Source organism: Podarcis muralis, chromosome 3, assembly GCF_964188315.1.
Source record: "Podarcis muralis chromosome 3, rPodMur119.hap1.1, whole genome shotgun sequence".
Lineage (NCBI taxonomy): Eukaryota > Metazoa > Chordata > Lepidosauria > Squamata > Lacertidae > Podarcis > Podarcis muralis.
The window spans coordinates 33,830,158-33,855,929 of record NC_135657.1 but is presented as its reverse complement, the minus strand read 5'-3'; the positions used below and the strand labels follow the sequence as shown (position 1 = coordinate 33,855,929).

Genomic DNA, 25,772 nt, shown 5'->3' with positions numbered 1-25,772 from the left:
AGTCCCCTAACCAGGGCAAAAATATAAGATCCTGCAAAGAAGTTAAGCCAGATAAACCAACCCCTTTTTATGGAGTAGGCTTCCACCCGATGGGGCTAATAATAAGCTGCGTTCTCTTACCTGTATATGTCCCGGGCCATCCCAAAATCTCCAATTTTAGCTATTCTCCCAGGGCCTTTACATGTAAGGAGGCAATTTCGAGCAGCAATGTCTCTAAGAAACAAAAAGGAAAGGAGAAAAAGCATGTGAAACTCTGCCCTTGGAGAAGCAACGGCTCAACTCATTGGAAAAACTAAGGACAAAACTAATTGACTATTGAACATTTACATTCTTCTTCTTCTTCTTCTTCTTCTTCTTCTTTTTTTTGAGAAAACCAGTACGGGAGACTCAGCAGCACAAGATTTAAAGCTCCACAAATCACTCCAGTTGATGAGTTTGAGAGCCAGTGGGGCTAGCTTTAAAACACACACACATACCAGTGGTGCATCATCACCATCAATTTATTATTTCTACCCCGCCTATCTGGCTAGGTTTCCCCAGCCACTCTGGGCAGCTTTCAACAGAACATTACAAACAGAATAAAACTTCTAACATTAAAAACTTCCCTAAACAGGGCTGCCTTCAGATGTCTTCTAAAACTCAGATAGTAGTTTATTTCCTTGACATCTGATGGGAGGGCGTTCCACAGGGCAGGCGCCACTACCGAGAAGGCCCTCTTCCTGGTTCCCTGAGACCTCACTTCTCACAGTGAGGGAACTGCCAGAAGGCCCTCAGCACTAAGACCCTGGTCTTAATGGTCTGATGGGGGACAGGCAGCCATCTTTAGACAACCATGTATATTGCTCCTTTTGTGAAGCACACAACTAACATTTCTCGTCTCTCCCTCTCTCTCCCTTCCACCATCAGAGGCATCCCTCTGCTCACTGCTGCTGGCTCAGCCACCGTCACTCCACCAGTGCAGACCTTCTGCCTGCTGGTGGTACCTCTGCCAGCAGAGCCTGATGGATACCACTGACCGAGGCACCCCAAGGGTCGGGAGGGGCTGACCCAGGCCAGGGTCTGCTGCATCCCAAGCCAGCATTGGCCAGCACTGGGTCTGATTCAGGCCCGGTTGCCACACAAGCTTGAAGCTAGCACAGGGATCGGATGCCCAATCTGCCTGCCCCCCTCCCACCTTCTGCCATGCGAGTGGCCAGGCTGTGGATGCGGTGGTAGCTCCACTGCTTTGCAAAGCCTGGTGCTGGCAGTGGCAAGTCTGAAGTCTAACTTGGGAGGAGGCATTGTCTTGTATGCAGAGGAGGACAATGTATTTTTAAAACGAACACCTGTAACCATGCTCTTGCCTGGCCAGCTTATGTCCCCTGATTCTGTTTTAAAAAGAGGATGCTGTGCCAATCAGCATCAACCTTAGTGACCCACAATGTCCCCATATTAGCTAGGTCTGATGCTGGGCCTGTCTGATCCCACATCGTCTGCTGCTCTCTGTGGGGGCATTTGGTCGACCCCTTGGAACTGGACCTGCACCACTTTGACTTTAGCTGCATCACTGACCCCAGAAGCTGAAGTAGAAGGTATGGCTTTAACTTTTCTTCTCCACCAACTGGTTTAAAAACACACACACACACACACACACACACACACAGCCCACCTTGGCTGGGCTCTACCCTCCCACCTTGGCTGAACAGCGAGATAAGGGCTACAGTTATTCAAACAGTCCTGGAAATGCCATATATGAAAATGCTTTCAAAACCTTGTTATGCCGCAGCGAAAATATAATACCTAATTTGCTCCTCAAACTTCCCTTTTTTATATATATAAAAAATGTTCTGAACCTCTAGGGGGCAGTAGTGCACAACCATCCTCACCCGTTTCCTGCTCCTATTCTCCCGTTAGTCCTTTTGCAAGTTAAGTCAGTCACACAGGGCGTTTGGAAGTGGTCCCTCAGCAACAAATGCTTCTGCTACTTACCTGTGAATGAAGTGATTTTCTTCCAGATATTGACAGCCGCAAGCGATGTCGCGGGCCACATGTAGCAAGTCCAGCATGCCTAGAGAAGAGGGGTGGCTCTAAAGAAATAACGCAAAGTATGACGCTTCAGAGGATTATCTTCAGAAATGTGATCACTTTAAGCAAAGAGCTGCATGGCTACAATAATACGTGCTGAATCTGTTTCCTAACCCTTTTGGAAACTCCAGTTTGCATTTATTTTAAAGGCACACATTGAAGCTCGCATTGCTGCTTTTTCAATAGTTGGAGCACGATCACACTGCCCTCAGCACCTCCACAGACCATCCTCTTGTGTCCTGGGCACCCATTTAACACCCATTTAAACCTTTTCTTCACCATCCCTCACCATCTGCAACCTGCATGAAAAGCATTTTTAAAGAGGGGAATTATCCTAATTGAGACAATTCATATCAAATGTATTAATAATAGCACTATGCTGGAACTAAGTGTGAAAGTGAACGAGAGCAGCTATTCTCCGATTCTGCTTCTGGGCATCTTACAGGCATCTGTTTGGCCTTTGTATGAACAGGATGTTGAACTAGATGTAAGGATGTCAGAGAATTCTGACAAAAAGTTTCACGTGTTTGTCTTTGGCCAGGAACAGAAATCAGTCAAGTGAATACGATCAGTATTCAATCACATAGTTTGTGCTTAAATCAGCAAACATGACTTTTCATCACTGTTTTGATGTTTCCTTTACATTCAAATGAATGTAAGTTGCATAAAGTATGTAGAATAGTGGGCAGCAAGTATTGGGTGGAAACCAAATTGCAGTGGAACAGAAACAGCACTGAATGTGGTGAATACAGGCCAGAACAGAAACTGCTGTCCAACTAAGATGGACCTCTGGCCTGTTCCAGCAGGACTTTTCTTGTTTTCTAAGTTGGTGAGAGGGAGATTTGAAGTGCATATTGTCTTCTAATCTGCGTTTATGTCCAGGAGAGAGGGACCGCACTGATTACAGCGAAAATCAGGTAAGACAGGCTTCTAAGAACCTAATCCCAATCTAGTGCAGCAGCAGAGATATATTGTATAGGCACTTCTGTAAGAAGTCAGAAAGCTTTGTGCCAAACATTGGCTTTCCCTTCCAAAGTGCTTGAGAGGGAAACTCTATAGCTGGAAGTTGTAACAATCCCCAGCTTCGTCCAACTATTGATACACAACACTCCTGTCATAAGCACCCTCTTTTGCTCTTCTTCCTTACCTGCCCTACTCTTTGAGTATGTAAGATTGGAGAGAGCAGCATCCATGTAAATCTTTGTGCTGTCCCTTCGTGTATCTCTGTGCAATCTTGGTACAACAGACCCAGGTGATGACATTAGGATTGCCCTCGCCAGGTAGGCAAGGCTACTGCTAAGTTTTATGTAAAACTCTTAGTTGAAGAAGAAAAGCGCCTTTGCTGCCTTTTATTTGGTCTCCGCTAAAGTAGAGGCTCTTCTTTTGCCAAGGGCAATTTAGCAGGGTAATTTGTTTGAGACATGAAGCGTTTGGGCGCATTTTGTACAGAGATGCAGCGCACTGGAGTAGCCTTGAAATGCCAAGGAAATTCACTTTGCAGCTCCTTGCTGCTCTTGCTCCCCAGATGAAGGGATGATGCAGCCAGCTGGAAACTGTGTGGTTGTGGCTCGGAGGGAGGGAAGGGCTGGGAGCATTAAAGCAACGCATCCCCTTGTTAGGTCAAACCTTCCGAAAGGTGACCGCAAAACAAACTGTCTCCATTGTTCAGCATAATCACTGCTTTGAGCAACATGCTGCAGGACACAAAGAAGGGAAATTACTGCTTATCTACCAAAAACCTCTCCTGATTGCTTTTCTATGTGAAAAACCCTTGAGCAGAGAAGTCTTTTAACACCTTAGGAGTTTGTTATGTTCAGAGTATTTGCACATTTCAATTTCAAGAATCTGGACAGCTTTGGGTCTCTGCCTTTATCAGTCTTATGTCATTATGGGAGAAATAATGACCTTCCAACAGAGAATTTTCTGAATTAAGGTGAAATGCAAGTGAAGGAAATCGTATTCAATGAGTATAAAATATAATAAAACATAAAATAAAATAAAATACAGTCTTAGCAGACTGTTGATTCAGATTGCTGGTGCAAGTTTACACAGTCAAAGAAGTCTCTCTTATCTGTATTCCACAAGGGTCTGTGTTTGTATTAAAACCCACATGGATGCACATTTTTCCTGCCAGAGCTTTGAGGTCTCATTTATTTCTCCAAAGATCCTGTCATGTGTTTGCTTTCCCCCTAGTTTTCTCCATGGTGCTTGCTTTTGTACATTATAGTAGGAACTGCTGTGGTCTGACTTATCCTATCATATTTGTGTTAAGAGAGCTAATGCAGTGCTCTATGACTAGCCACCGCTCTTCGTAGCTCAGGTTGGCTAATGCTATGTTCTGTCACTATGTGTCCCTGTTTCCTGCCACGTGTTTAGCTGTAAGGACTCATGCACTGTGTTGTGACCCGCAACAACCAACAATACAAAGCCTCTTGCGCTCCTAGCTAGAGAGCACGAACGTTTAAAAATGACATCTACAGGCCTGCTTCTCAATCCAAGAAACCAACCACAGAAAAACAGCCACATATTGATTGTGTAAACTCACTATGAATAATTCTAGAGGGATAACTGTGTTAGTTTGCTGCAGAAAAAACACTGTGGCTTTTTTCTTGCGTGGGAAGGGATTGGACAAGGTGACCTATGAGCCCACTTTCAACTCCGATTCTATGGCCCTGTTTTTGTGTAACATTAAACCACGGTTTATCACTACATGTATGAGTGTTGGACCCTCATCTTTCTACCTCCCCTTCTTCTGCCCAGGAGGGCTTCTGCCGAGTTTAGTTTTGCTGTCAAACAATCTTCATCTAGCGTTACGTACAAGCCAGGAATCCTGGTTTACAACAAACAATAGTTGTTAAACAAGCCAACTTCAAGCTACGGTTTGTGAAGCTGGCTTATTTAACTAACTGTTGCAAACCAGGATTCCTGGTTCTTTAGGCCATGTAGGAGGAGGAACACGCAAGCCCTATGCATTGCTCAGGCCTACGGAGGTTCATCTCCATCTCCCTAGCTGCTAAATCATACTGTAATGTTTTATGCAGATGTCACCAACAAGTCCTTGAAAGCTAGCACATTTGTTGAGCCACAAGCTTTCATGGGCCAGATCTCTCTTTTTCAGATGCACAAAGTATCATTGTCAGTTGTTATGCAGACCACGAAAGCTCATTTTGAGCAGCCACAGGGATAGCTTTGAGTAGCCAAATGTTAAAAAGCAGAATATTGGGTGACATTTTGTACTCAGTGTTGGAAACAAGTGTTGAAACTACATCAAATACAATACTGTAATCATTTAGAAGAAAAAAATAAAATATTATACACAGCTTTGATTCCCTATGGTGTGCATTGGTTGACTTAATCTGAGGTGGCTAATTTTGCTGGTGGCACCAATTATTCAGGGTGGCAAAAACAAAACAAAAAGGGATTGCTAGTAGATTAAAAAGGATGTCTCTAAAGTGAGTGAATGGGGATTAAAATGGCAAATGCAAGCAAGTGCAAAGTGATACATGCTGGGGCGAAAAATATACATTAATTGAGATAAATAACTGGCAGGGAGAGAGGGCTCATGGAGAATAGCTCACTGAAAAGGTTGACCCAATATGCAGCAGCTGTAAAAAAGAGCTGAATTTCATGTCCAGGACTGTTAAGCGAGGGATTGAAAATAATATTTCCAATATTATAATACCTTTTTACAAATCTAAACAATGACCACATTTGGGGTACCTTGTTCAATTCTGGTTACTGCACCCCAAAAATGATAGTTGTGCAACTGGGAAAAGTGCAAACAAAGCAAGCAGATTGAGGAAATGTTCCAATATTTGGGGTGTTTTGTTTTGTTTTTAAAAATGTGAGTTTGTGTGGGGATGTAATACAGTTATACAAAATTGTGCTTGGTGTGGAGAAAGTGGAGACAAAGAGGTTTTCCTCACATATTAGCACCTAAGGTCATAAAATGAAGCTGACGATTGGGAGATCCAGGAGAGGTAAAAAGAAGTAATTCTTCAAATAGTGCAAATCACTGCTTTGACATCAACTGATGGGAAGTGCCTACAGAGGGTGGTGAATGCAGCACAAGATATTATGGGCTGTCCCGTGAATCCGCTGGATGAAATAGTGGAAGAGCATTGCCTCAGGAGAGTGAGGAAAATTCTCAGGGATGATTCACACCCTGGCCGGCACTTTCTTGATCTCCTGCCCTCAGGCAGAAGATATAGAAGCATGATTAGTCACACCAACAGGGTAAAGAACAGCTTCTATCTGTGGGCTGTTAGACTGCTGAATGAAAAGATAACAACAGGGCAACTGACTTTTGGGTTTGGTAGGTGTGCGTCAGTAAACAAGGGGAATTAAGACTAAGAGAGCTGAGGGGTGTGTGTGCTCGTCTAATCTCACTGTATACAAGTTGTACAAGTGACAATAAAGTATTTCAACATTTCAAGTTAAACTACGGAATTTGCTTCCACAAGATGTAATGATGGAGGCCACCAACTTTAAAGGGGGATTTAAAAATTGATGGAGGATATCAGTGTGTGCTACAAATGGTGGCTATATTACTTCCAGTAACAGAGGCAGCATGCCTCAGAATGGCATCATGCGCAGGAGAGAGCTATTGTGCTCAGGTCCGGCTTGGGAGCTTAGCAAAGTAGAATGCTGAACTAGACGGCACTCATCTGATCAGGCAGGCCTCTTCTTACATTCTTCAGTTCCTTTAAATCAGCTTTTATTTAAAACGGATTGTGTCTTTAAAAATAATAATAACAATAATTTCAGCTTCCCTCAAGCTGGGTGCTATGTGAGTTCATTACACACTGGATCTGTTCTGACATGACAGTCACTATTTAGCAGTGGCTGCAATTTCTCTGCATGACAGGAGAAAAAGCAATTATACGAAGTTATCTTTTTCATGAAGTCGGCACTGGTCAGTAATGGGAAGACTCTCTAGTAATTTGAAAAACATGTTTTAAAATGAAAGAACTACGTATGCTGATACCTGAGTGTCATTACCGGGGAACCCAGGGGAATGAGACTCACTGGGGTCAACACAGCAGACAGGCATTTCTGAACATACATTGCTTTCACAGCACTATTATTTCTGCTTTGAGTCAGTTTCTACTGAACAATAGCTTACAGTCCGCTATCAGCAGCTAGCAGGACACCAAGGAGAGGTTTTGCCGATTAGGAACGCAGGAGAACTGCCAAGTTCCTTCAGGCTAGCTGGAAGGTGAAGTACAGAATATCCCTACACTGACATGCTCTCACTCTGTGTCACAGAACATGTTTCTGATACGCAGCTGACCTCAGCCTGCTAAGTGCTGAGCCTGCATAAACATGTTCTCAGTCACAACCACAATGTATCTGTGCCATTGCCCTGCATAAAAGTACATACCTAGCTAAGCAGAGATTTTAAATGCACCTCAACCTGTCTTTTTGCTAATAAGTAGAGCGTTGCTTATCAGCTTCACATACCAGAAAGGCAAAGTGGCCTTGAAGAGACTAGAAGCTCCAATCTGACCTCTTTATGTAACAGACTACCAAAGATGCAACATTATGCACGAGACGGAAGAAGAGTGAACTTATAAACTATCTGATGCCATGGTACCGATAGTAGACAGAGCATATTTTTTGGAAACCAATTAGAAGTGAACATGAGGAGTCCACAAGCTGTACACACATTCTGTTATCTAATCATGTTGCTGAAAGGGATCATTCACAAGCTAAACATGTAACAGAATGTTATAAAAGTTTCTTGAATTTTGTATTCAGGGTCCAGAATTTGGAGAATTCCTCTGGATCATTTATTCTTAATGCAGTCTGAAATAAATTTGAACTCTGAACGAAGCTGCTGTCTTTCTTTGGCTAAAGAGAACCAGCGCATTTCCAGACCACCTTTATAGGGTAACAATGCTATTAGCATCCGCAAACAAAGACTCAGGCTTCTTGATGACCTTTTCAAACAGTTCCTTCCTGTAACACCAGTGCCTTGTTCAATATTTCCAGCAAGAATTCTATTCTCAAAATTATGTAGCAGCACTCCAAAAAATGAATGTGTAAATGTTATTTATTCATGATTGAGGAAGAGTGCTATATACCTTGAAAACTTGCAAATTTTGAAACAGAAGGAACAGTCTGTTCCAAGAGATCATCTGTACCTTTCATCCAATCCAGAACTGAGAAACAGGTAGAGTAACAACTGCAGCTTTATTATGCTGATATTTAGAATGGTGGTAGATTCTCTCTTAATGCACACTCCCCTACATTCAAGTGAAACAGAAGATCACTTCAAAGATCTTGCTAGGAGTGCAGCATGCATGGCCCTGGCACCAAAATGTGTGGGTGCCCGGCCCCTTCATGGGGATTTTTTTGGGTGATCGGGCACCCAGGGCCCCAGAGAGTTGGCACCTATGGATCCTGGTGCAAGCTGATTGCATGGTGAAGTGTTGCTCAGCTACCCCATCAGAACAAGGCCTGCTACGTGTTTATATATCTCCCCTAACAGTTCTAAAGTTCAAGAAAGGGTGGGAGAGGAAGAGCCACAAAAACACCACAAAGGTTCTTTTAAAGGAAGCAGTTGAGATATGTGAAGAAAATTAGGCTACATTTAACCAAGGGAGACCTACTTGGAGACCAGGGCCTCAGATCCCAGCATTAAGCAACTGTTTCCTTCTTACCGGCCTAGGCCGTGTCTCCCTCAGGAAAGATTTCAAGTCTCCTCCAGCCATGAGTTCCAGCAGAATAAAGCGTGGCAGAGCCTGCAAGCTCACCCCAATGCAGCGCACAATATTCTGATGGTTGAACTTGCTGAAAAGGAGATGAAGAAACAGCTTTTAAATCAAACGGTAAATACTTGCTGGGCAGATTTGAGATCCTGATCTAGCCCAGGCATCCCCAAACTCGGCCCTCCAGATATTTTGGGACTACAACTCCCATCATCCCTAGCTAACAGGACCAGTGGTCAGGGATGATGGGAATTGTAGTCCCAAAACATCTGGAGGGCTGAGTTTGGGGATGCATTTGCTTTGGAAAATGTTATTCCTATTGAAGTGGTGTCATTCTTGTAAAACAAGGTAAAAACATGATTGTGTAGACAAGCCTACCCAGATACTTAGAAAGCTGGTGTGAATTTTAACCTGTTTTAATATTGTAACTTTTTGAATGCTTCAAGCTATTGCTGTAATTTTTTCCCTTGATTTTCTTCTTTTATCTTTTTGTAAACCACTTTGTTTGTCTACAGTCAAGCATGTATAAATTTTATGAACTAAATAAACATAGCGGCCAAAGAGACATTGTGGGAGAATCTTGTTCCTGCCATAAACTCACTGGCTAGGCAACCCAGTCAGATGGGTAAGGTACAAACAAAACAACAACAACAACAACAATTCCTAGGCAATGCCCTCTGTCTTTCAGCTTCAGTCCCACCTCAGGTAATTTGGGGAAAATAATGCTGACCTATCTTAAAAAGTTGTAAGAAATACAACAAGAAAATGTCTTTTAATCACTTTGAACACTCTTAAAGCATTACGTATATAAATGTTATGTATTATTGAAATGGTTTTCACCTGCATAAAAGCAGTTCAACATTTCCCCCCACCCACTGCTTTTAATTCTGCCTAGGTTGAAAGGCCATTGATCAACTTGAATTAACACACCTGATTATTAGAGCTTCCATGAGGAAATCCAGCTCGTCTTGCTCTGAACAAACCTCTGGCAAAGTCTAGACAAGAAAGAAGCAAGAGGAGAAACGTGAACAAACTGTCCTTCTCATGGACCTGCACGGACCTATTATAGACTCCATTCCTCTCACAAGGAAATTTTACAGTTGCTGCCTTTCTTATCGACAGAGGCACTCTGTATTTAAGAGCTGTAAAACAGGCAGAAACCTGTTTTCCCATCACTCTGTCTCCAAGCAAGAAAAAAACTCCAGTTGTCTGTTGATGGAACCACCCACAATAACGGCTGTAAACCTAGAAAGCATCAGAATGCAGAAGGGGAAGGGGCTGGAAGGCAACAGGAAATCATGCTATTGCTTAGAGCAGGCATGGCCAAACTTGCCCTCCAGATGTTTTGGAACTACAATTCCCATCATCCCTGACCACTGGTCCTGTTAGCTAGGGATGATGGAAGTTGTAGTCCCAAAACATCTGGAGGAACAAGTTTGGCCATGCCTGGCTTACAGGATCCTTTCTAGCACCCAGAAATTCTTCAACTAACTGGAGTTGCCTGGGAATTAAAAATCTGCCATTGTGCTGAACTAAAAGTGATATTGATTTCTGAAGAGACATTCTAGATTCTTCAGCTTCCCCAACCTGCCATAATCAGGAGAAACCAAGATAGTGAACTCAGACATGCTGCTTTCATTTGATGAAATGTGGCACCTAACCATCACCACGGACACTCGTCACTGGTTTTTCCACTTACTTTTACAGCCACTTGCAAGGGACTGGGGTCGCTGGGGATGCCAACCACCTGACCTTCGTACACCTCCCCAAAGGCTCCATGGCCTAAACCCCTAGACAAATCAGAAAAGGGAAGGAGGATTAAAATACCACACATATCTCAATATGTCAGTTTCATACAAAACGGAGAAAGGTTAGGCCTACGTAAATCCCTTGAATGCACACTGTCAAATGTTCCTTTAGGGAAAATTCATTTAGGGAAAGAGAAAGAAGTTCTGCACCCCTAACGTTTTGTGTTGCTCATGCCTGCTTCCCGCTTTATGGCATGTTACAAACTGGTTACATGGAGTACTGTTAATGTAATGTTACCATTGGCACTAGTAGACACTCCGCAGAGGAACTTGCCACTAGCAACACCCTCAACTCCCTTGTTAAGTGGCACGGATGCTGATGAAATATTCAGAATTTGTATTTATGCATAAATTTGTGGTGTTCCAACACCCTGAAGTCCACCCCAGAACTAAATCGCATTGTATATGTTTTCACTGTGAATTAATCATTTTTGGCTCCTAGAAAAAGGAAAGGTTTTTTTAAAAACAAAAAGAATAATCGCATAATGACACATTATACATTATGTTGACTTGCTGCTTCCAAACAACATCTCTGACCATTAGCTACTATGGCAATAAATCACCTGTACTTGGCCAACCCCTTAGTTACACAAAGGCCTCATTAGTGCAATTTACCCATAAAACATTGCTGCTTCAAAAAAACAACAACCCCCAAAACCCCAACCATCTCTAACTATGGTATCTACTATGGCAGCTGATCACTTATACTTCACTTATATGGGAAGGTCCATTCTTCCAACAAAAAGGGAATATGCTGGGCTGCCTTGACTAAGATTAAAATAGCCACGGCTTGACCAGGATTCTGTAATGAAACTGTAATGTTGTGGACAAGATTCCTGCATTGCAGGGGATTGGACTGGATGACCCCTGGGGTCCCATTCAACTGACTCTAAATGTAAGCAAGATGAACTGTTCCCCCCATCCCCACTGCTATAATACATTGTGCAGGGAGCAGGGAAGCAATATGGGCAAAATCCTATTTTCATATGCAGTACAGGACAAAGTGAGGGAAATTTGTAACAGCCCACTGGATCAGCCAAAGTCCTATGCTATTCTAAGGTCCTGTTCTCAAAGTGACCAGCCTATGGGAAGCCAGCAAGCAGGACGTGAGTGATCTCCTCACTTGTGAATCCCAGCAATTGGCAGTCTGAGGCATTCTTCCTCTGACAGTAGAGGTAGAAGACAAGTCATCAACTTCTGACAACTACTCTTCCCAGTCTTCCTCCTCTTTTCCCTCTGACCACTCACTGTTGCCCCACCACCACTCCCATTCTTCCATTGGCGATTCCCCAGCTGGCTCCTCCCACCATTCCTCTCCATCCAACCAGTCCATGACACTGGCTGACTGCTTCTACTGCCCATTAGAATGAGATGAAAAGGGGAGGCAGAGTTGGGTACCACCTCAGTCCGCATCTTCAGATGATCTCATTCAACAGCTTCAAGTAGAATCATAGAATCATAGAGTTGGAATAGACCACAAGGGCCATCGAGTCCAACCCCCTGCCAAGCAGGAAACACCATCAGAGCACTCCTGACATATGGTTGTCAAGCCTCTGCTTAAAGACCTCCGAAGACGGAGACTCCACCACACTCCTTGGCAGCAAATTCCACTGTCGAACAGCTCTTACTGTCAGGAAGTTCTTCCTAATGTTTAGGTGGAATCTTCTTTCTTGTAGTTTGGATCCATTGCTCCATGTCCGCTTCTCTGGAGCAGCAGAAAACAACCTTTCTCCCTCCTCTATGTGACATCCTTTTATATATTTGAACATGGCTATCATATCACCCCTTAACCTCCTCTTCTCCAGGCTAAACATGCCCAGCTCCCTTAGCCGTTCCTCATAAGGCATCGTTTCCAGGCCTTTGACCATTTTGGTTTCCCTCCTCTGGACACGTTCCAGTTTGTCAGTGTCCTTCTTGAACTGTGGTGCCCAGAACTGGACACAGTACTCCAGGTGAGGTCTGACCAGAGCAGAATACAGTGGCACTATTACTTCCCTTGATCTAGATGCTATACTCCTATTGATGCAGCCCAGAATTGCATTGGCTTTTTTAGCTGCCGCGTCACACTGTTGGCTCATGTCAAGTAGATGTTGACAAGCATGGCAGACAAGATGGAATTATTCTAGGGGCCCCAATACCACAAACCCTTTCTGGAACTGGCCATCCAGCATGGTGCTCCCAGTTCCCAACCCACATAGCCCAATCAGAAGGGTTTTATGGTTGGTAGATGGACTCATAAGGATAACATGGATGATGGCATCAAAGGATGCTGAATGGTCCAAAAGAATCAACAATATCACACCCCTCCATCTTTATTGTGGCATAAGTCATCTACTGGGGATATTAAGGTGATTTGCAACTGCTGACTACAGACCGTGGCCTTAGCATGTTGGAAGTGTACAATGGGAGTAACAAATTCTGCATGGCACCCCAGACTCACAGCAGAATAATTGTGTGCCAAAGCTAAGCATGATTACTGTAGATGTTGAACAATTTTTATAAAGTGGGTTTCGGGATTAATTATTTAAAAGAATACAGAAAACGAGCAAATAAATAAATCATGCACCCTGTTAAGATAGATTTTCTCCTGTGTGCTCATTACACAAGTTTTGTGTCACTGCTCATTCCAGCCTTTGATTAATAAAAATATAAAAACGTTGTACGAGCAGCAGAGAAGCAGGCAAATCTCAGGAGGGCTTTGGGGGTCCAGAGGCAGAACACGGCCACCGGGGCTCATTGAGTTGAAGGCTCAGCATGTTTGTATGTGGAGGTAGGTAGAGGAAGAAGGGGGGGGGGGATGGAGCTATCACCCAATGTCTCACATGCACAGAGAGTTGCAACTGATTGGGTATATTTGTGCAGAAAGGAAAATATTGAAAGCAGACTTGAAACACCACAGGAAACAGCAAGAAAAATAAGCAATAAACACAAAGCACAGAACAATGCAGACAGTCTTCTCCTAGGGAAAAGACTGCATCAATAAAACAAATTTCATCTCAAAGAACATCGCCAATTACTATTCCAGAAATCAACATAAAAAAGTAACTAAGAGATGGATTTTATTTTTATTTTTTTGCACCTTAAGGGGCCATTAGGAGGAGATGACAGATTTCTGACAAGTGTGATGGACTGACTGTCTCAGAAGGAGGGGCCTTGCAAAACCTGTCTAGCTGAGTTTTATACTGATAACTTAAAAACCAATACTGTACACAATGGTGGAGTCATCAAATTGCCAACAGACTTGCTTAGGACTTTTCCAGGAAGCTAATTTGAAACCATAGGTAGGTTTTGCACAAGATTTTCTTTCAATAGCAATACTTGGGTCCTGGAATATTATGTTTTCCCAGGACCCAAACCATGATGAGTAAAGAAAGACAACCCCCTGCCAATTGCTCTTGCAACAGCTGGTTGCAAACCCATAATACACAGAACAACTGTCCGGGTTGGTGGTCTGATGGAAATCAACGACGGGGAGCCTCATGCAGAGAAGCCAGGGAGAGGACAGCAGCCTTATAGAATCAGCTGGAAACATACAAGCCTCTTGCTTTGCCTAATCCTCATAGGACTGATAGCAGGAATGCCTCCTGCAAGTCATCACCTGTGGTGGTGTCTCTGTAGAGACAAAGGTTCTCTTCTCCATGAAGCTTCTATGGCAGCACAGGCAATAAGAGTCAAGCAGACATGGTGTGGGAGATAGGTGGTTGCATCCCCCCTGAGTTTTTCTTTTTACCTCTGTTTTCTCATGGTCTAAAATGCACAATTCCAGCTGGGACTAGCCTGGGGTGGAGATAAGAGTACTTGGATCCTGCTACATTATTAGACCTTTGGTGCCTGAGAAGCAGCAGCAGCAGCACATCTAAGCCAACAATCATTGCTATAAATTTTATTTTTTGGCTCTTTGATGGATATTGACTGGTTCTAGTAAATGTTAGATGGCCTGTATTCTGTTCAATTGGTAGCTTAATTTCAAGAGTGCCACAGCATGTGCTGTGAGGAAGGCTGCCTCACGCTAGGGAATCTGAACCGACAATTTAGAGATTTGTAGTTGTTGTTTAGTTGTTTAGTCGTGTCCGACTCTTCGTGACCCCATGGACCAGAGCTCGCCAGGCACCTCTGTCCTCCACTACCTCCCGCAGTTTGGTCAAACTCATGCTGGTAACCTCGAAAACACTATCCAACCATCTCGTCCTCTGTCGCCCCCTTCTCCTTGTGCCCTCCATCTTTCCCAGCATCAGTGTCTTCTCCAGGGAGTCTTCTCTTCTCATGAGGTGGCCAAAGTACTGGAGCCTCAGCTTCACGATCTGTCCTTCCAGTGAGCACTCAGGGCTGACTTCCTTAAGAATGGATGCGTTTGATCTTCTTGCAGTCCATGGGACTCTCAAGAGTCTCCTCCAGCACCATAATTCAAAAGCATCAATTTGCCCCCCCAAACATGGGAACAAGATCCACTGCAAAGCTGTCCCCCCCCCCCAATGTGCCCTCTGCGCAGATATAATAAATTAGGAGCTGTTTCTGCCTTGTGTTTTTCAGATGCTTGATTAAGGCTCCTAGCTAGTTCCTTGGCTTTTTGTACTGCGCTATAATTTCTTACTACACTAGGATCACACAGCATGCCGTGCTCTCCAGCGAACAGGCATCATCACCACATAGCTTTACAAGCTGAAATGACATTGTCATGATAGCAGCTACCAATTACTCTTGACACAGGAAAGTCATTCTTACTGGCAGAGGGCCACCATTTTTTAAAAAGCCGAATGTAAAGTGCAGCACACAATACCCTCCCCATTACTTCCTTCTTTCGCTTCGAGGGTTCCCTGTCATGCTCCAGATGGATTAAAACTTGGTGATTTCCTCACTGCCAGTGTAGGGCAATGTCAGAATGCAGTGCTCCCTGGGGCCCCATCTGGGCCTAAGATTCCTTATTGCAGATGGTGTACTCTTGTTATTATTTTTATGTTATTTATTGAATTTATATACCACCCTATACTAAGAAATCTCAGGGCGGTTCACAGAACAAAATCAAAATATCAAACCACAATATAATCAAAATAAAAACAACAACCCAATAACACCCTCCTCGTCAAAGGGATGGGTGCAACACATGCTTCCAAATTCAGACTTTTTCTTTGTTGCTCCTGTGGGTAGGGTTGGAAGCAGTGGGTGAAAATTGCAGGGAAGCAGACTTTGCCCAAACGTTAGGAGAAACTTCCAAACAGTAAGAGTTCTTTGACAGTGGAACAGAGTGCCTCTAGGGGTGGTGTGGGCTCCCCTATGATGTATCCTGAAAGGCCATTTATCAGAAATGCTACAGTGGCATCCTGCATTGCAGATGCTGCCCTGAGCAACTTTGGGCTAGGCGAAGTCCAGTATCCCTTCCAACTCTAGAATTCAATGAATGTACAAGCCCTCTCTGATCAACCTTTGGCATCTTCAGAACAAAGACGCTCAGATATCAGAACCGGCGAAGATCATCCACTGCTAGTTCCGATGGCATGATGCTGGATGGACTAGGTCTCTGCCTAAGAAAGTACCATTGTGTACCCACCTGAAGGGTAGGTTTGCTTGCCCAGTGTAGCCTCACTAGGTTGGGCTTACTTGCAACTCTATTGGATGAAGGCAGGAGTAGCTTTTACAGGAAATAGACTGGGCCCTCTTCAGTTTAGCATGCTCAGCGAGCATGAACAGTCCGGAGCTAAAACTCAAAACAGTGTGAACCTATTTCCTACAACAAACCATTAACTGAAAGCCAACCATGCAAACAGTGGCAAGTGAAATTTAGGCACCCCCATCCTCCTTGAGTGGGACGTGGGTGGCGCTGTGGGTAAAAGCCTCAGCGCCTAGGGCTTGCCGATCAAAAGGTCGGCGGTTCGAATCCCCGCGGTGGGGTGCGCTCCCGTTGCTTGGTCCCAGCGCCTGCCAACCTAGCAGTTCGAAAGCACCCCCGGGTGCAAGTAGATAATTAGGGACCGCTTACTGGCAGGAAGGTAAACAGCGTTTCCGTGTGCTGTGCTGGCTCGCCAGATGCAGCTTTGTCACGCTGGCCACGTGACCCGGAAGTGTCTCCGGACAGCGCTGGCCCCTGGCCTCTTAAGTGAGATGGGCGCACAACCCTAGAGTCTGTCAAGACTGGCCCGTACCTTTACCTTTACCTTTTATCCTCCTCGAGGTTGGAACACCATTTGAGCATTTTAATTAGTTAGACCCAATTAATTCACAGTTTAAACATATGTGTTGGACACATAAAGCTTCATTAAGGATTGCTATTTATAACTCAGAACTGCAAGAGAGATAGTGTACCCGTAGACTGTAATGACTCTCATGTAAAGCATAAAGTTCAGAAACCTTCCCTGGCCTCCCCTGCCACTCAAATCCTTCGGGATGTGTGTATTAAAATGTTAACAACTTTTAATTCTAACTGCTTCATTGGTATGAATCAGCAGTTGTATTAAGTGTGAAATCTGACCATATTTGAGATCTTTTTGACCCTAACATATTTGACGGGCTTAATTTTTCTGCCTCTCAGTAAGGAATAGCCTTTTAGTGAAATCTTCAATTTGCATGTGTATTATTATTATTTAATGTACACAGGGGTTTGAGCATATGAAGCAACAACTGAATGTGAGGGGGCACACAAAGTTAGGGGGGGGGAATATAACCCTCTTTTCTATACCCTTATAGGGTCAGCTACACATCTAAATACACAGATAAGGGTTAAAATTAACTTTCTCCTATTGGAATTTACCTTAACTTGCTAATGCTTTCCATCTAAATCCAGATCCATGTTAGACTGGCACTGCTATATCTGGGTTTTCTAGTGCCTGGCAGAGCAGATGCCTTTGCTGATGTCACTTTTATTGCCAGAGACCCAGTCACAAGCACTGGCAGAACCTCCAAAAGGTCACTGCACCAGATGTCAGTGCTGTCTAAGAGAGCCTGGGCAAATTATAGCCAGTGCCTGAGGAATTACAGAGCTTTATATATGATAGCTCTTTGGATCATCCATAGGAAGCAAGTGCCAAACTTTTCTCCCTACCTGTCAGGCTGAACAACCTGAGGGGAGGGCAGAGATCCAGCTTCCATCCATTCTCCACTATCTTTACACCCAGAAGACCATTGCCACAGCAGCAGTGGTCTTGCATGCTTGTGAATAAAGATGAGTGTGTGATACTGCCAGACAAAAGGAGAAGGCGCATGTGTGGATCTGCTCGTGCACATTTGCCGCAGAGCGCATCCGAGCATAAAGAAGTCAGAGAGGCTGGTTTACCTTATCAAAGAGATATTTTTCCGGGGCACCTCTTTGAGGTCACTAATGGATGTGGTCTTCCCTGCAAAGCAGTAATTGGGGTTGTAGTCAGTCATAATGGTGGAGGTTCGCAGCTTGCTCAGTTTATACTCGGGGCTCTGTAACTCCATCTGCATAGCTTGAAGTTCCTGGTGTTTCCGGCGGTACACTAGAAACAGAGCACAGTAAGTTAGGGGTGTGGGCTTTCATCTGAGTGCACCTTGAAAAGCAATTTGCACTAAGAGCTCTGGTTACTTCTACGCCGCTCAGTCTGAAGCTGGGGTTTCTTTTCAGCTTTGAAATTAAGATAGGAGGTGATGTAATACTTGTAGTTCATATGAGGCAGACAATCAAGTGCTGGAGGTCTGTGCTGTGCTGCTTAGGCAGACCACCACAGAGTGACTGCCAAGGCGAGGTGTATGGGAGGGGTGCTGTGCACACACCAACAGTCGGTGACTGGCCAAGTGTCAGTCAGGCTGGAATCCACTCTCCAGGCCGGCACGAGGCCAATTTGGTGTTGCGCTGGCCTGGGAAAACACATGCCAGAGGTCCCATGTCCCATGTCAGATCACGGGGCACAGCAGGCACCATCCCACAAAGGCGCGCAACCTCAGAGATAAGTGTCACTGTTGAATGATATCACAGCTTGCCACAATTAGAGGCATCCATTCATGTGGTGCCCACCCTGTGGAAGATTGGAACTGCCTCACTCCTTGGTGCACCATCATGGATGTTATTTGCAACCACATTTATTTTGGAATGCAAATTATTATATATATATAAAAGGAATGCATGTGGTTCTTCTTCCTTATATCTCTCTCTATCTACACACACACACACACACACACACACACACACAGTGTCAGGACCCAACTATCTCAGAGAGCTGCCAGGGCCACAGCAGGGCCCACACTAGTGCCAACCCTGGGTGCTGGGTCTGAGAGCCTCCCAGCATGTAAAACTTCCTCTAGTACCCCAGAGTGCATGATGGCCCATTTAGTTGTGAAAGATTTTAAATTTCAACCAGGAGCCCATGGATGTAGGTAGTGGCGCCTGCCCTGTGGAACGCCCTCCCATCAGATGTCAAGCAACTATCCTACTTTTAAAAGACATCTGAAGGCAGCCCTGTTTAGGAAAGCTTTTAATGTTTAATGCTGTATTATGTTTTTAATATTCAGTTGGGAGCCACCCAGAGTGGCTGGGGAAACCCAGCCAAACAGGTGGGGTATAAATAATAAATTATTATTATTATTATAGGTACCAAAAAAAGAAAAGAAAAGAAGTAACCATCACAAATACTCTTACAATGCATTTCTTTTTATACCCCACAGGGTCAAAGCAGATGTGGCATTTGTCAGGTACTTTGGGCTTCATGTAAAGCTGTTGTTTGCTATACAAATGAGTGGTATATCCCCTTCCCTGAGCTGGATCAGAACCGTGACATGGGAGGAGGCTTTAACCCTTTCCCCCTGCAATGGACCTGATTCGATTCAGCCCTCCCTTGAAGTTTGCAAGTGAAGGAAAGGCCTCATTAGTGTCAATAAGGGATTTCCTCCCATTGAAAATACCAGGTGCAAGGCTATAGACTCAGGTCCCTATCAGACTCAGGGTGTGGGGTAGGGTTTTTGCCAGCTATTTGCAAAAGAAAACAACAACAACAACAACAACAACAACAACAGTGCAGGACCAAACTGCGTGAAAGTTGTGTCTAGCTCTTAATTTGCCTTCCACAGAAATGCCTTAGTTCTCCCCAGTGTAGAAAACTGAAACGGGGCTCTTGCAGAAAGTGTGTGGACGCTAGTGCCCATCAATATTAGTGACGCATGTGATCTGATTCACATGGAGCACAGAATAAATAAATATTTGGGAGAAGAATTTTGGAAGGGTTTTAGACCTAGTTTTCTTTACTAATTTTCTGGTCCTTTCCTGCCCTTGAGAGTGTTTTAAAGGGGGCAACTAACGTTTTGTGGATTCCAAACTCATCCATCAAGTCCTTGTTTTAACCTTTCAAGTTCCTGTGGGAGCATTACATGCCTAGGGGGGAAAGTACAAGACTAGAATTAATTGGACATGCAAAAAGTTACTTTGAAAAAGTAATTGGAGCTGGGCATGAGAGTTCCCACAGCATGTTCTTGACTCTGGGCAGATTAGCACAGTACTGCAGTACTTGTACTGTAGTTTCAGCTCTATATCTATTCCAACAGATAAGTTACTTTGCTGTGTGCAAGGGGTGGAGGGAAAGCTGATGGAGTGAACCTGGCGTAGTAATAGGAGCAGGGATTTGAAAGCCTATTATCACGCCTCCACATTTCTCCTATCGCAAGACTCTTGCTTTTAAGAACTATGCAAAAGACTCCTTCAGGATTCCAAGGCAGAAGTGCTAGATGTGAGGGTCCAAGAGGGGAAATTAGTCCTGCAACACAAACATGCAGCTTCTTTGTAATTTTTAACAAAGTAATGAAATTTAATGTGTGTTTGATTAGTTGGTTTGTTAAGATGAGGAATGGCCATTTGGTTGCTTGTGGGCCTGATCTAGTCCTTGTTGTTGTTTAGTCGTTTAGTCGTGTCCGACTCTTCGTGACCCCATGGACCAGAGCAGGCACTCCTGTCTTCCACTGCCTCCCGCAGTTTGGTCAAACTCATGCTGGTAGTTTCGAGAAAACTATCCAACCATCTTGTCCTCTGTCGTCCCCTTCTCCTTGTGCCCTCCATCTTTCCCAACATCAGGGTCTTCTTCAGGGAGTCTTCTCTTCTCATGAGGTGGCCAAAGTATTGGAGCCTCAGCCTCAGGATCTGTCCTCCCAGTGAGCACTCAGGGCTGATTTCCTTAAGAATGGAGAGGTTTGATCTTCTTGCAGTCCATGGGACTCTCAAGAGAGCCAGTGTGGTGTAGTGGTTAAGAGCGGTAGACTCGAAATCTGGGGAACCGGGTTCGCGTCTCCGCTCCTCCACATGCAGCTGCTGGGTGACCTTGGGCTAGTCACACTTCTTTGAAGTCTCTCAGCCCCACTCACCTCACAGAGTGTTTGTTGTGGGGGAGGAAGGGAAAGGAGAATTTTAGCTGCTTTGAGACTCCTTTGGGTAGTGATAAAGCGGGATATCAAATCCAAACTCCCCCTCCTCCTCCTCCTCCTCCTCCTCCTCTTCTTCTTCTTCTTCTTCTTCTTCTTCTTCTTCTTCTTCTTCTTCTTCTTGAGTCTCCTCCATCACCATAATTCAAAAGCATCAATTCTTCGGAGATCAGCCTTCTTTTATGGTCCAGCTCTCACTTCCATACATCACTACTGGGAAAACCATAGCTTTAACTATATGGACCTTTGTTGGCAAGGTGATGTCTCTGATTTTTAAGCTGCTGTCTAGGTCCTAGGTCCTAGATCTAGTCCTAGAGGTTCCTTATCTAGTCCCTAGAAGCAAGACCAAATTTCATTACTGTGATGAACTCAACTAGATGGCCTTACGCCAGATACTCTCTCTCACCCTCAGCTCCCCATCTATAATAATAATAATAACTTTATTGTACTCAGCCCATCTGATTGGGTTGCCCCAGCTACTCTGGGTGGCTTCCAACAGAATATAAAAAACATATGATGCACCAGACTTTAAAAGCTTCCCGATACAGGGCTGCCTTCAGATGTCTATGGAATGTTGTATACTTGTTTAGCTCTTTGACATCTGGCAGGATGGTGTTCCACAGGGCAGGTGACACTAGCAAGAAGGCCCTCTGCCTGGTTCCCTGTAACTTCACTTTTTGAAATGAGGGAACTGCCAGAAGGCCCTTGGAGCTGGACCTCAAGCTGAAGCCCTGTATACAATACAGTGTACTATAGTGCTGGCCTTCTTTGCAGGACTATTTTTTAAAGATTACAAACAGCACAATGTATTTGAAGGATGTATTTGTTGTTGTTTTTGCACTTTTAACTGTGAGGAAAACTGGCATCACCCGCCAACTAGCATCACCCAGGGGTGTGATTTGAACATACACACCAGTATCTTTGAAGTAATGATAATGATAGATATTATGATCACACCATCAATGTTCATGGCACTTCACAGAATGCAGAAGGAATGGTCCATAACCAAGAATGTTTAGTCGTCTGTAATTTGACCCAGACAGACAAAAGAGAGCCTTTTAGGGAAGCAGAGGCAGGGATAAACCGGATGGGGTGGGAGAATTATAGCAATTTGCCAAAGCCTGCTCAAGTGATTTTCTAGCTGAAGCGGGATTTTAACACAGGTCATATACAAACAGCCTACTTAACTAATCTATAAGGAGACAGCCAGAACACAACATGTGTGCTATTAATAACTTTAAAAAAACCTGAGGACTGCAATAAATCACTCCATCAGTCAATAAGCCAACCAATCGATACATTTCTCACTCCTTTAATTTAGTCCATTCCCTTAATTCAGCCCACTATGTGCTGCGTTGGTTGTATGTGAAACTAGGATATTCTGCAGCCCAGATAAAGCTCACTTCTATAACTGGGCTCCTCTGCTGTATCAACAGCCATTTACAATGGTCACAACGGCAATCATTCTTGCTATGCCATTCAGGTGATTAAGGCCGGAGGATGCACCACATTCAGTGAGTATTGCTGATTTCAGCATGTTTTGGGTCAAGAAGGAACTCACCTATCATGATCCCAGAAAAGGCTAGAATCAGAGCAGCAACGAGGGCAGATGTCACTACAGACAAGACCAAGGAGAGGGAAGGATTCTTCGTAGGCAGTACAGGCTCAGCTGGAACAGATGTGCAAAGACAGAAGGCATTAAGTTGTTCTCAGCAGCCTGTGGTAGTTGCAAAATACCTTAAAAGAGATATAGACTATTAAGGTCTCTTCATACATTACATTTTGGGAGTGTAACAAGGAGGTTTTTGGTTTTTTAAAAAGAAGCTTACACCTAAAAATGCAATGTGCGAATGCAACAAACAGGTGTTTGAAAACACACAATTCATGCAAGAATGGGGACTGGCTGCAGCGCCTACTGAGTGCACATTCAGTTGCAAATCCAGCTTTGTTATTGTATCATGCATGAAATTGTTTGGTTCATACGTTTTGTTAAGCCAAACCATGGCTCAGTGCAGGTACACGAGCATGCATACTGCTGGGGAGAAGATCGCTGCTGCTTCACTCCTGCCTGGTCGTTTTGCTGTTGAGCCACATTGAGCTAGACCATGGTTTGGCTTGGTGTGCCATCCAAATCGAAGCTCAAGGTTGGCCCGCTCAGGAAATGAAGTGGTCAACTCAGGTGGCAGATCTGGGCCCCAGGAGTGTGCTGCTCATCACTGCTGCCTTCCTACACAAGTGTGCCCCCACCTCCTCCTCTTCTGCCATGGGTGCCCCCCACTGCTGCTGCTGCAAATACACTCTGCTGCAGACACGCCCCCCCCTATGGTGGTGGTGGGCAGTGCCAGATTTAGGTATAAGCTAAACAAGCTATAGCTTAGGGCCCCACTCTCTTGGGCCCCCCAAAAAAATTTAAAGGAAAAAACAACTGGATGTACATTTCCAAAATATAAGATAAAAGACAAATAAAATAAAACCTACATACAGCAACAGTGGCAAATGGCTTTAGATATATCTCAGGTCCGTAAATTACGTATAGCATATATTCAACACAAAAAACAGTGACAATATGTTGTTGACCAAGGGCAGCTGGACATATAAAGGGCCCCATTACCTTCAGCAGCTTAGGGCCTCATCAAACGTAAATCCAGCCCTGGTGGTGGGTATGTGCCCACAGCAGTGGCAGCAGTGGCAGCAGTGGCAGTGGTGATGGGACATTTTGCCTCAAGTCTGCTGTTATTGTTGCTATTGTGTTATTTTGTATTTAAATTGTTTTACATTTCTTTATTGCAAACCGCCCTGGGAATTTTATGTGATGTGATGGTACAAAAATATCAATCAATCAATCAATCAATCAATCAATCGGAGGGATTTTTTTTAAAAAAACCAAAAATAAAAAATAGTGAACAATCTTCCACTTCCACTGCTGTATTATCTAATTTAACTCAGAGCTGAAACTGGCAGCTGCTTTGCATTTTGGGCCTGCCAATTTAACATTTTCTCCCTCTCAGCTTTTATGGCTTTTCTTTCATATCCATTGAGTGCCAATGTTAATTTCCTGATAGAAAACCATCTGTTTCAATGGCTTGATCTTAATTGAGGAAAGTGGAACAACGGGCCATTGGAGGGTCACAGATCCAGGAGAGCTGATTGCAGCAGAGGTTCACCCTGCTTTCTGCACAATGTAAAGATAGCAGATGGAATGAATGGGAGGGGCGGAGACAAAATACAGAGCCATGTGGAGGGAAGGCAAAGTTCGCTGTGGTATCTTAGGAGCTTATTGGCTTATTATGCAATGTTGGGAACACAAGCAGGGTTATTTTTCATCCAGAACTCACTGGAACTCAGTTCCTTCACCTCTCAGGTGGGCACCATGGCCATTACAAGAGAACAAGGGAGGCATTCATGGTGAGTTCCGGCACTTCATTTTCTAGAAAACTAGCCCTGAGCACAAGAGTTCAGAAGCAGAGGCTGATTTCACTGGACAGCACTGATGAAATGAAGTGAAATTTTAGCAAGTGGCATATAGGCTGTGAGGGGATATAATATTCTGACAGGTAGAGAATTTTAAAGGAACCCACTGCAGGAAGCAGAATAGGTACACTCTCATATTGAGATATTTTCAAATAACGTCAAATAATTGCACCACAGTAGAGGTAGCGTACTTAGTACAATGGTTAATCTAACCTTCTTGAGGATTTTTTGATGATTTGCAGCCCAGCTGCAGATTGAAGAGTCTTATAGAACAAGTATACATTTGAAAACGTAACCCCGCCCCCACATTGACCACATGCAACAAGGTTCATATTACAAAAGGGATATGGGGCTGTGCTGCTGGCCCTGCCTTCAACGACATGCCCACCCACTCCCCTCTCAGCTCCACTCCTATGCAATGAGAATAGGTCTGAAGGGGGAAACGTCTCATGGAGGCTCCTCCACGGAATCGCCAATGGGTGCAGAGCTCCCAGTCACATGGAGGAACCTTCACAGGCACAGCTGCCTCCCTCTTCAAACTTCTGCTCAACACACAAGAGAAGGAATGGTGAAGGAGCCCAGAAGATGGTGCGAAATCAGTGCGGCGGCCAGTAGCACAACCCTGCTTCCCATCTGAGCTAAAGAAGGCCTTTCCTGTCCGGCTTCTTACCTATGCATGAGACACCATCATCAGCCAACACATACCCGAAAACACATATGCAAATAACCTCCTGTGTCTTCATATCAATGTGGCACATATCATGATCACAGTGGCTACAGTTCACATGCACTTTGATTTCGACTTCGCCGTGCCCATCTGTCACTAGGGAATGGATGAAAGAAATATTACTAATTTGTGATCTAAGTCAAACGCTCACCCAAAACAGGGCACAGGCACACCCATAAAAGATTTGTAAGCAAGACAATGGTAGACTACCAGCTGACCTGAGGTGGAATGAGCTGAGGGGCCTTTGCTATTGTATATTAGGCAGCCTATTATCAAGATGTTCGTACAAATATTATTACCCCGTTGCTTAGAAGAATGCCCAGTACTTCTAGTTTGGAATCGTCCAGTTTACTAGAAGGCGGAAAACTAGAGATTATAGCAATAGTCACAAAATTTTGCATGACAGTCTTCAAAATACGTCAGTCGTGTTTATCCATTGGGTCTATATAGCCTTTTCATCTTTCCTTTAAATTACTTCTCAGTTAAAAAACAATCATCTGTCCTGGCTGCCTTCTGGACGAGTTCCCCTGAGGTAATTTGGGGGGGGGGGGCTGAAAGCAAGTGACTACCCCAATATGATCTCTATTACAGCAGCCTCCTCACTCTGAATCTCTTCCCTCATCATCATTGCAGAGT

The 25,772-nt window shown here is 44.2% G+C and overlaps 1 protein-coding gene across 1 annotated transcript in view; it reads right to left on the bottom strand.

The window, feature by feature from the left end:
- Positions 1–25,772, bottom strand: part of ALK (ALK receptor tyrosine kinase) — a 559,106-nt gene that overhangs the window by 9,475 nt on the left and 523,859 nt on the right. Inside the window, exons 18-25 of the mRNA XM_028724462.2 lie at positions 25,080–25,232; positions 22,500–22,607; positions 17,850–18,036; positions 10,477–10,567; positions 9,708–9,772; positions 8,730–8,859; positions 1,969–2,066; positions 121–213 (exon numbers count right to left, since the gene is read on the bottom strand). Of these exons, the coding sequence (XP_028580295.2) occupies positions 121–213; positions 1,969–2,066; positions 8,730–8,859; positions 9,708–9,772; positions 10,477–10,567; positions 17,850–18,036; positions 22,500–22,607; positions 25,080–25,232 (925 nt within the window). The remainder of the gene's footprint in view (positions 1–120; positions 214–1,968; positions 2,067–8,729; positions 8,860–9,707; positions 9,773–10,476; positions 10,568–17,849; positions 18,037–22,499; positions 22,608–25,079; positions 25,233–25,772) is intronic.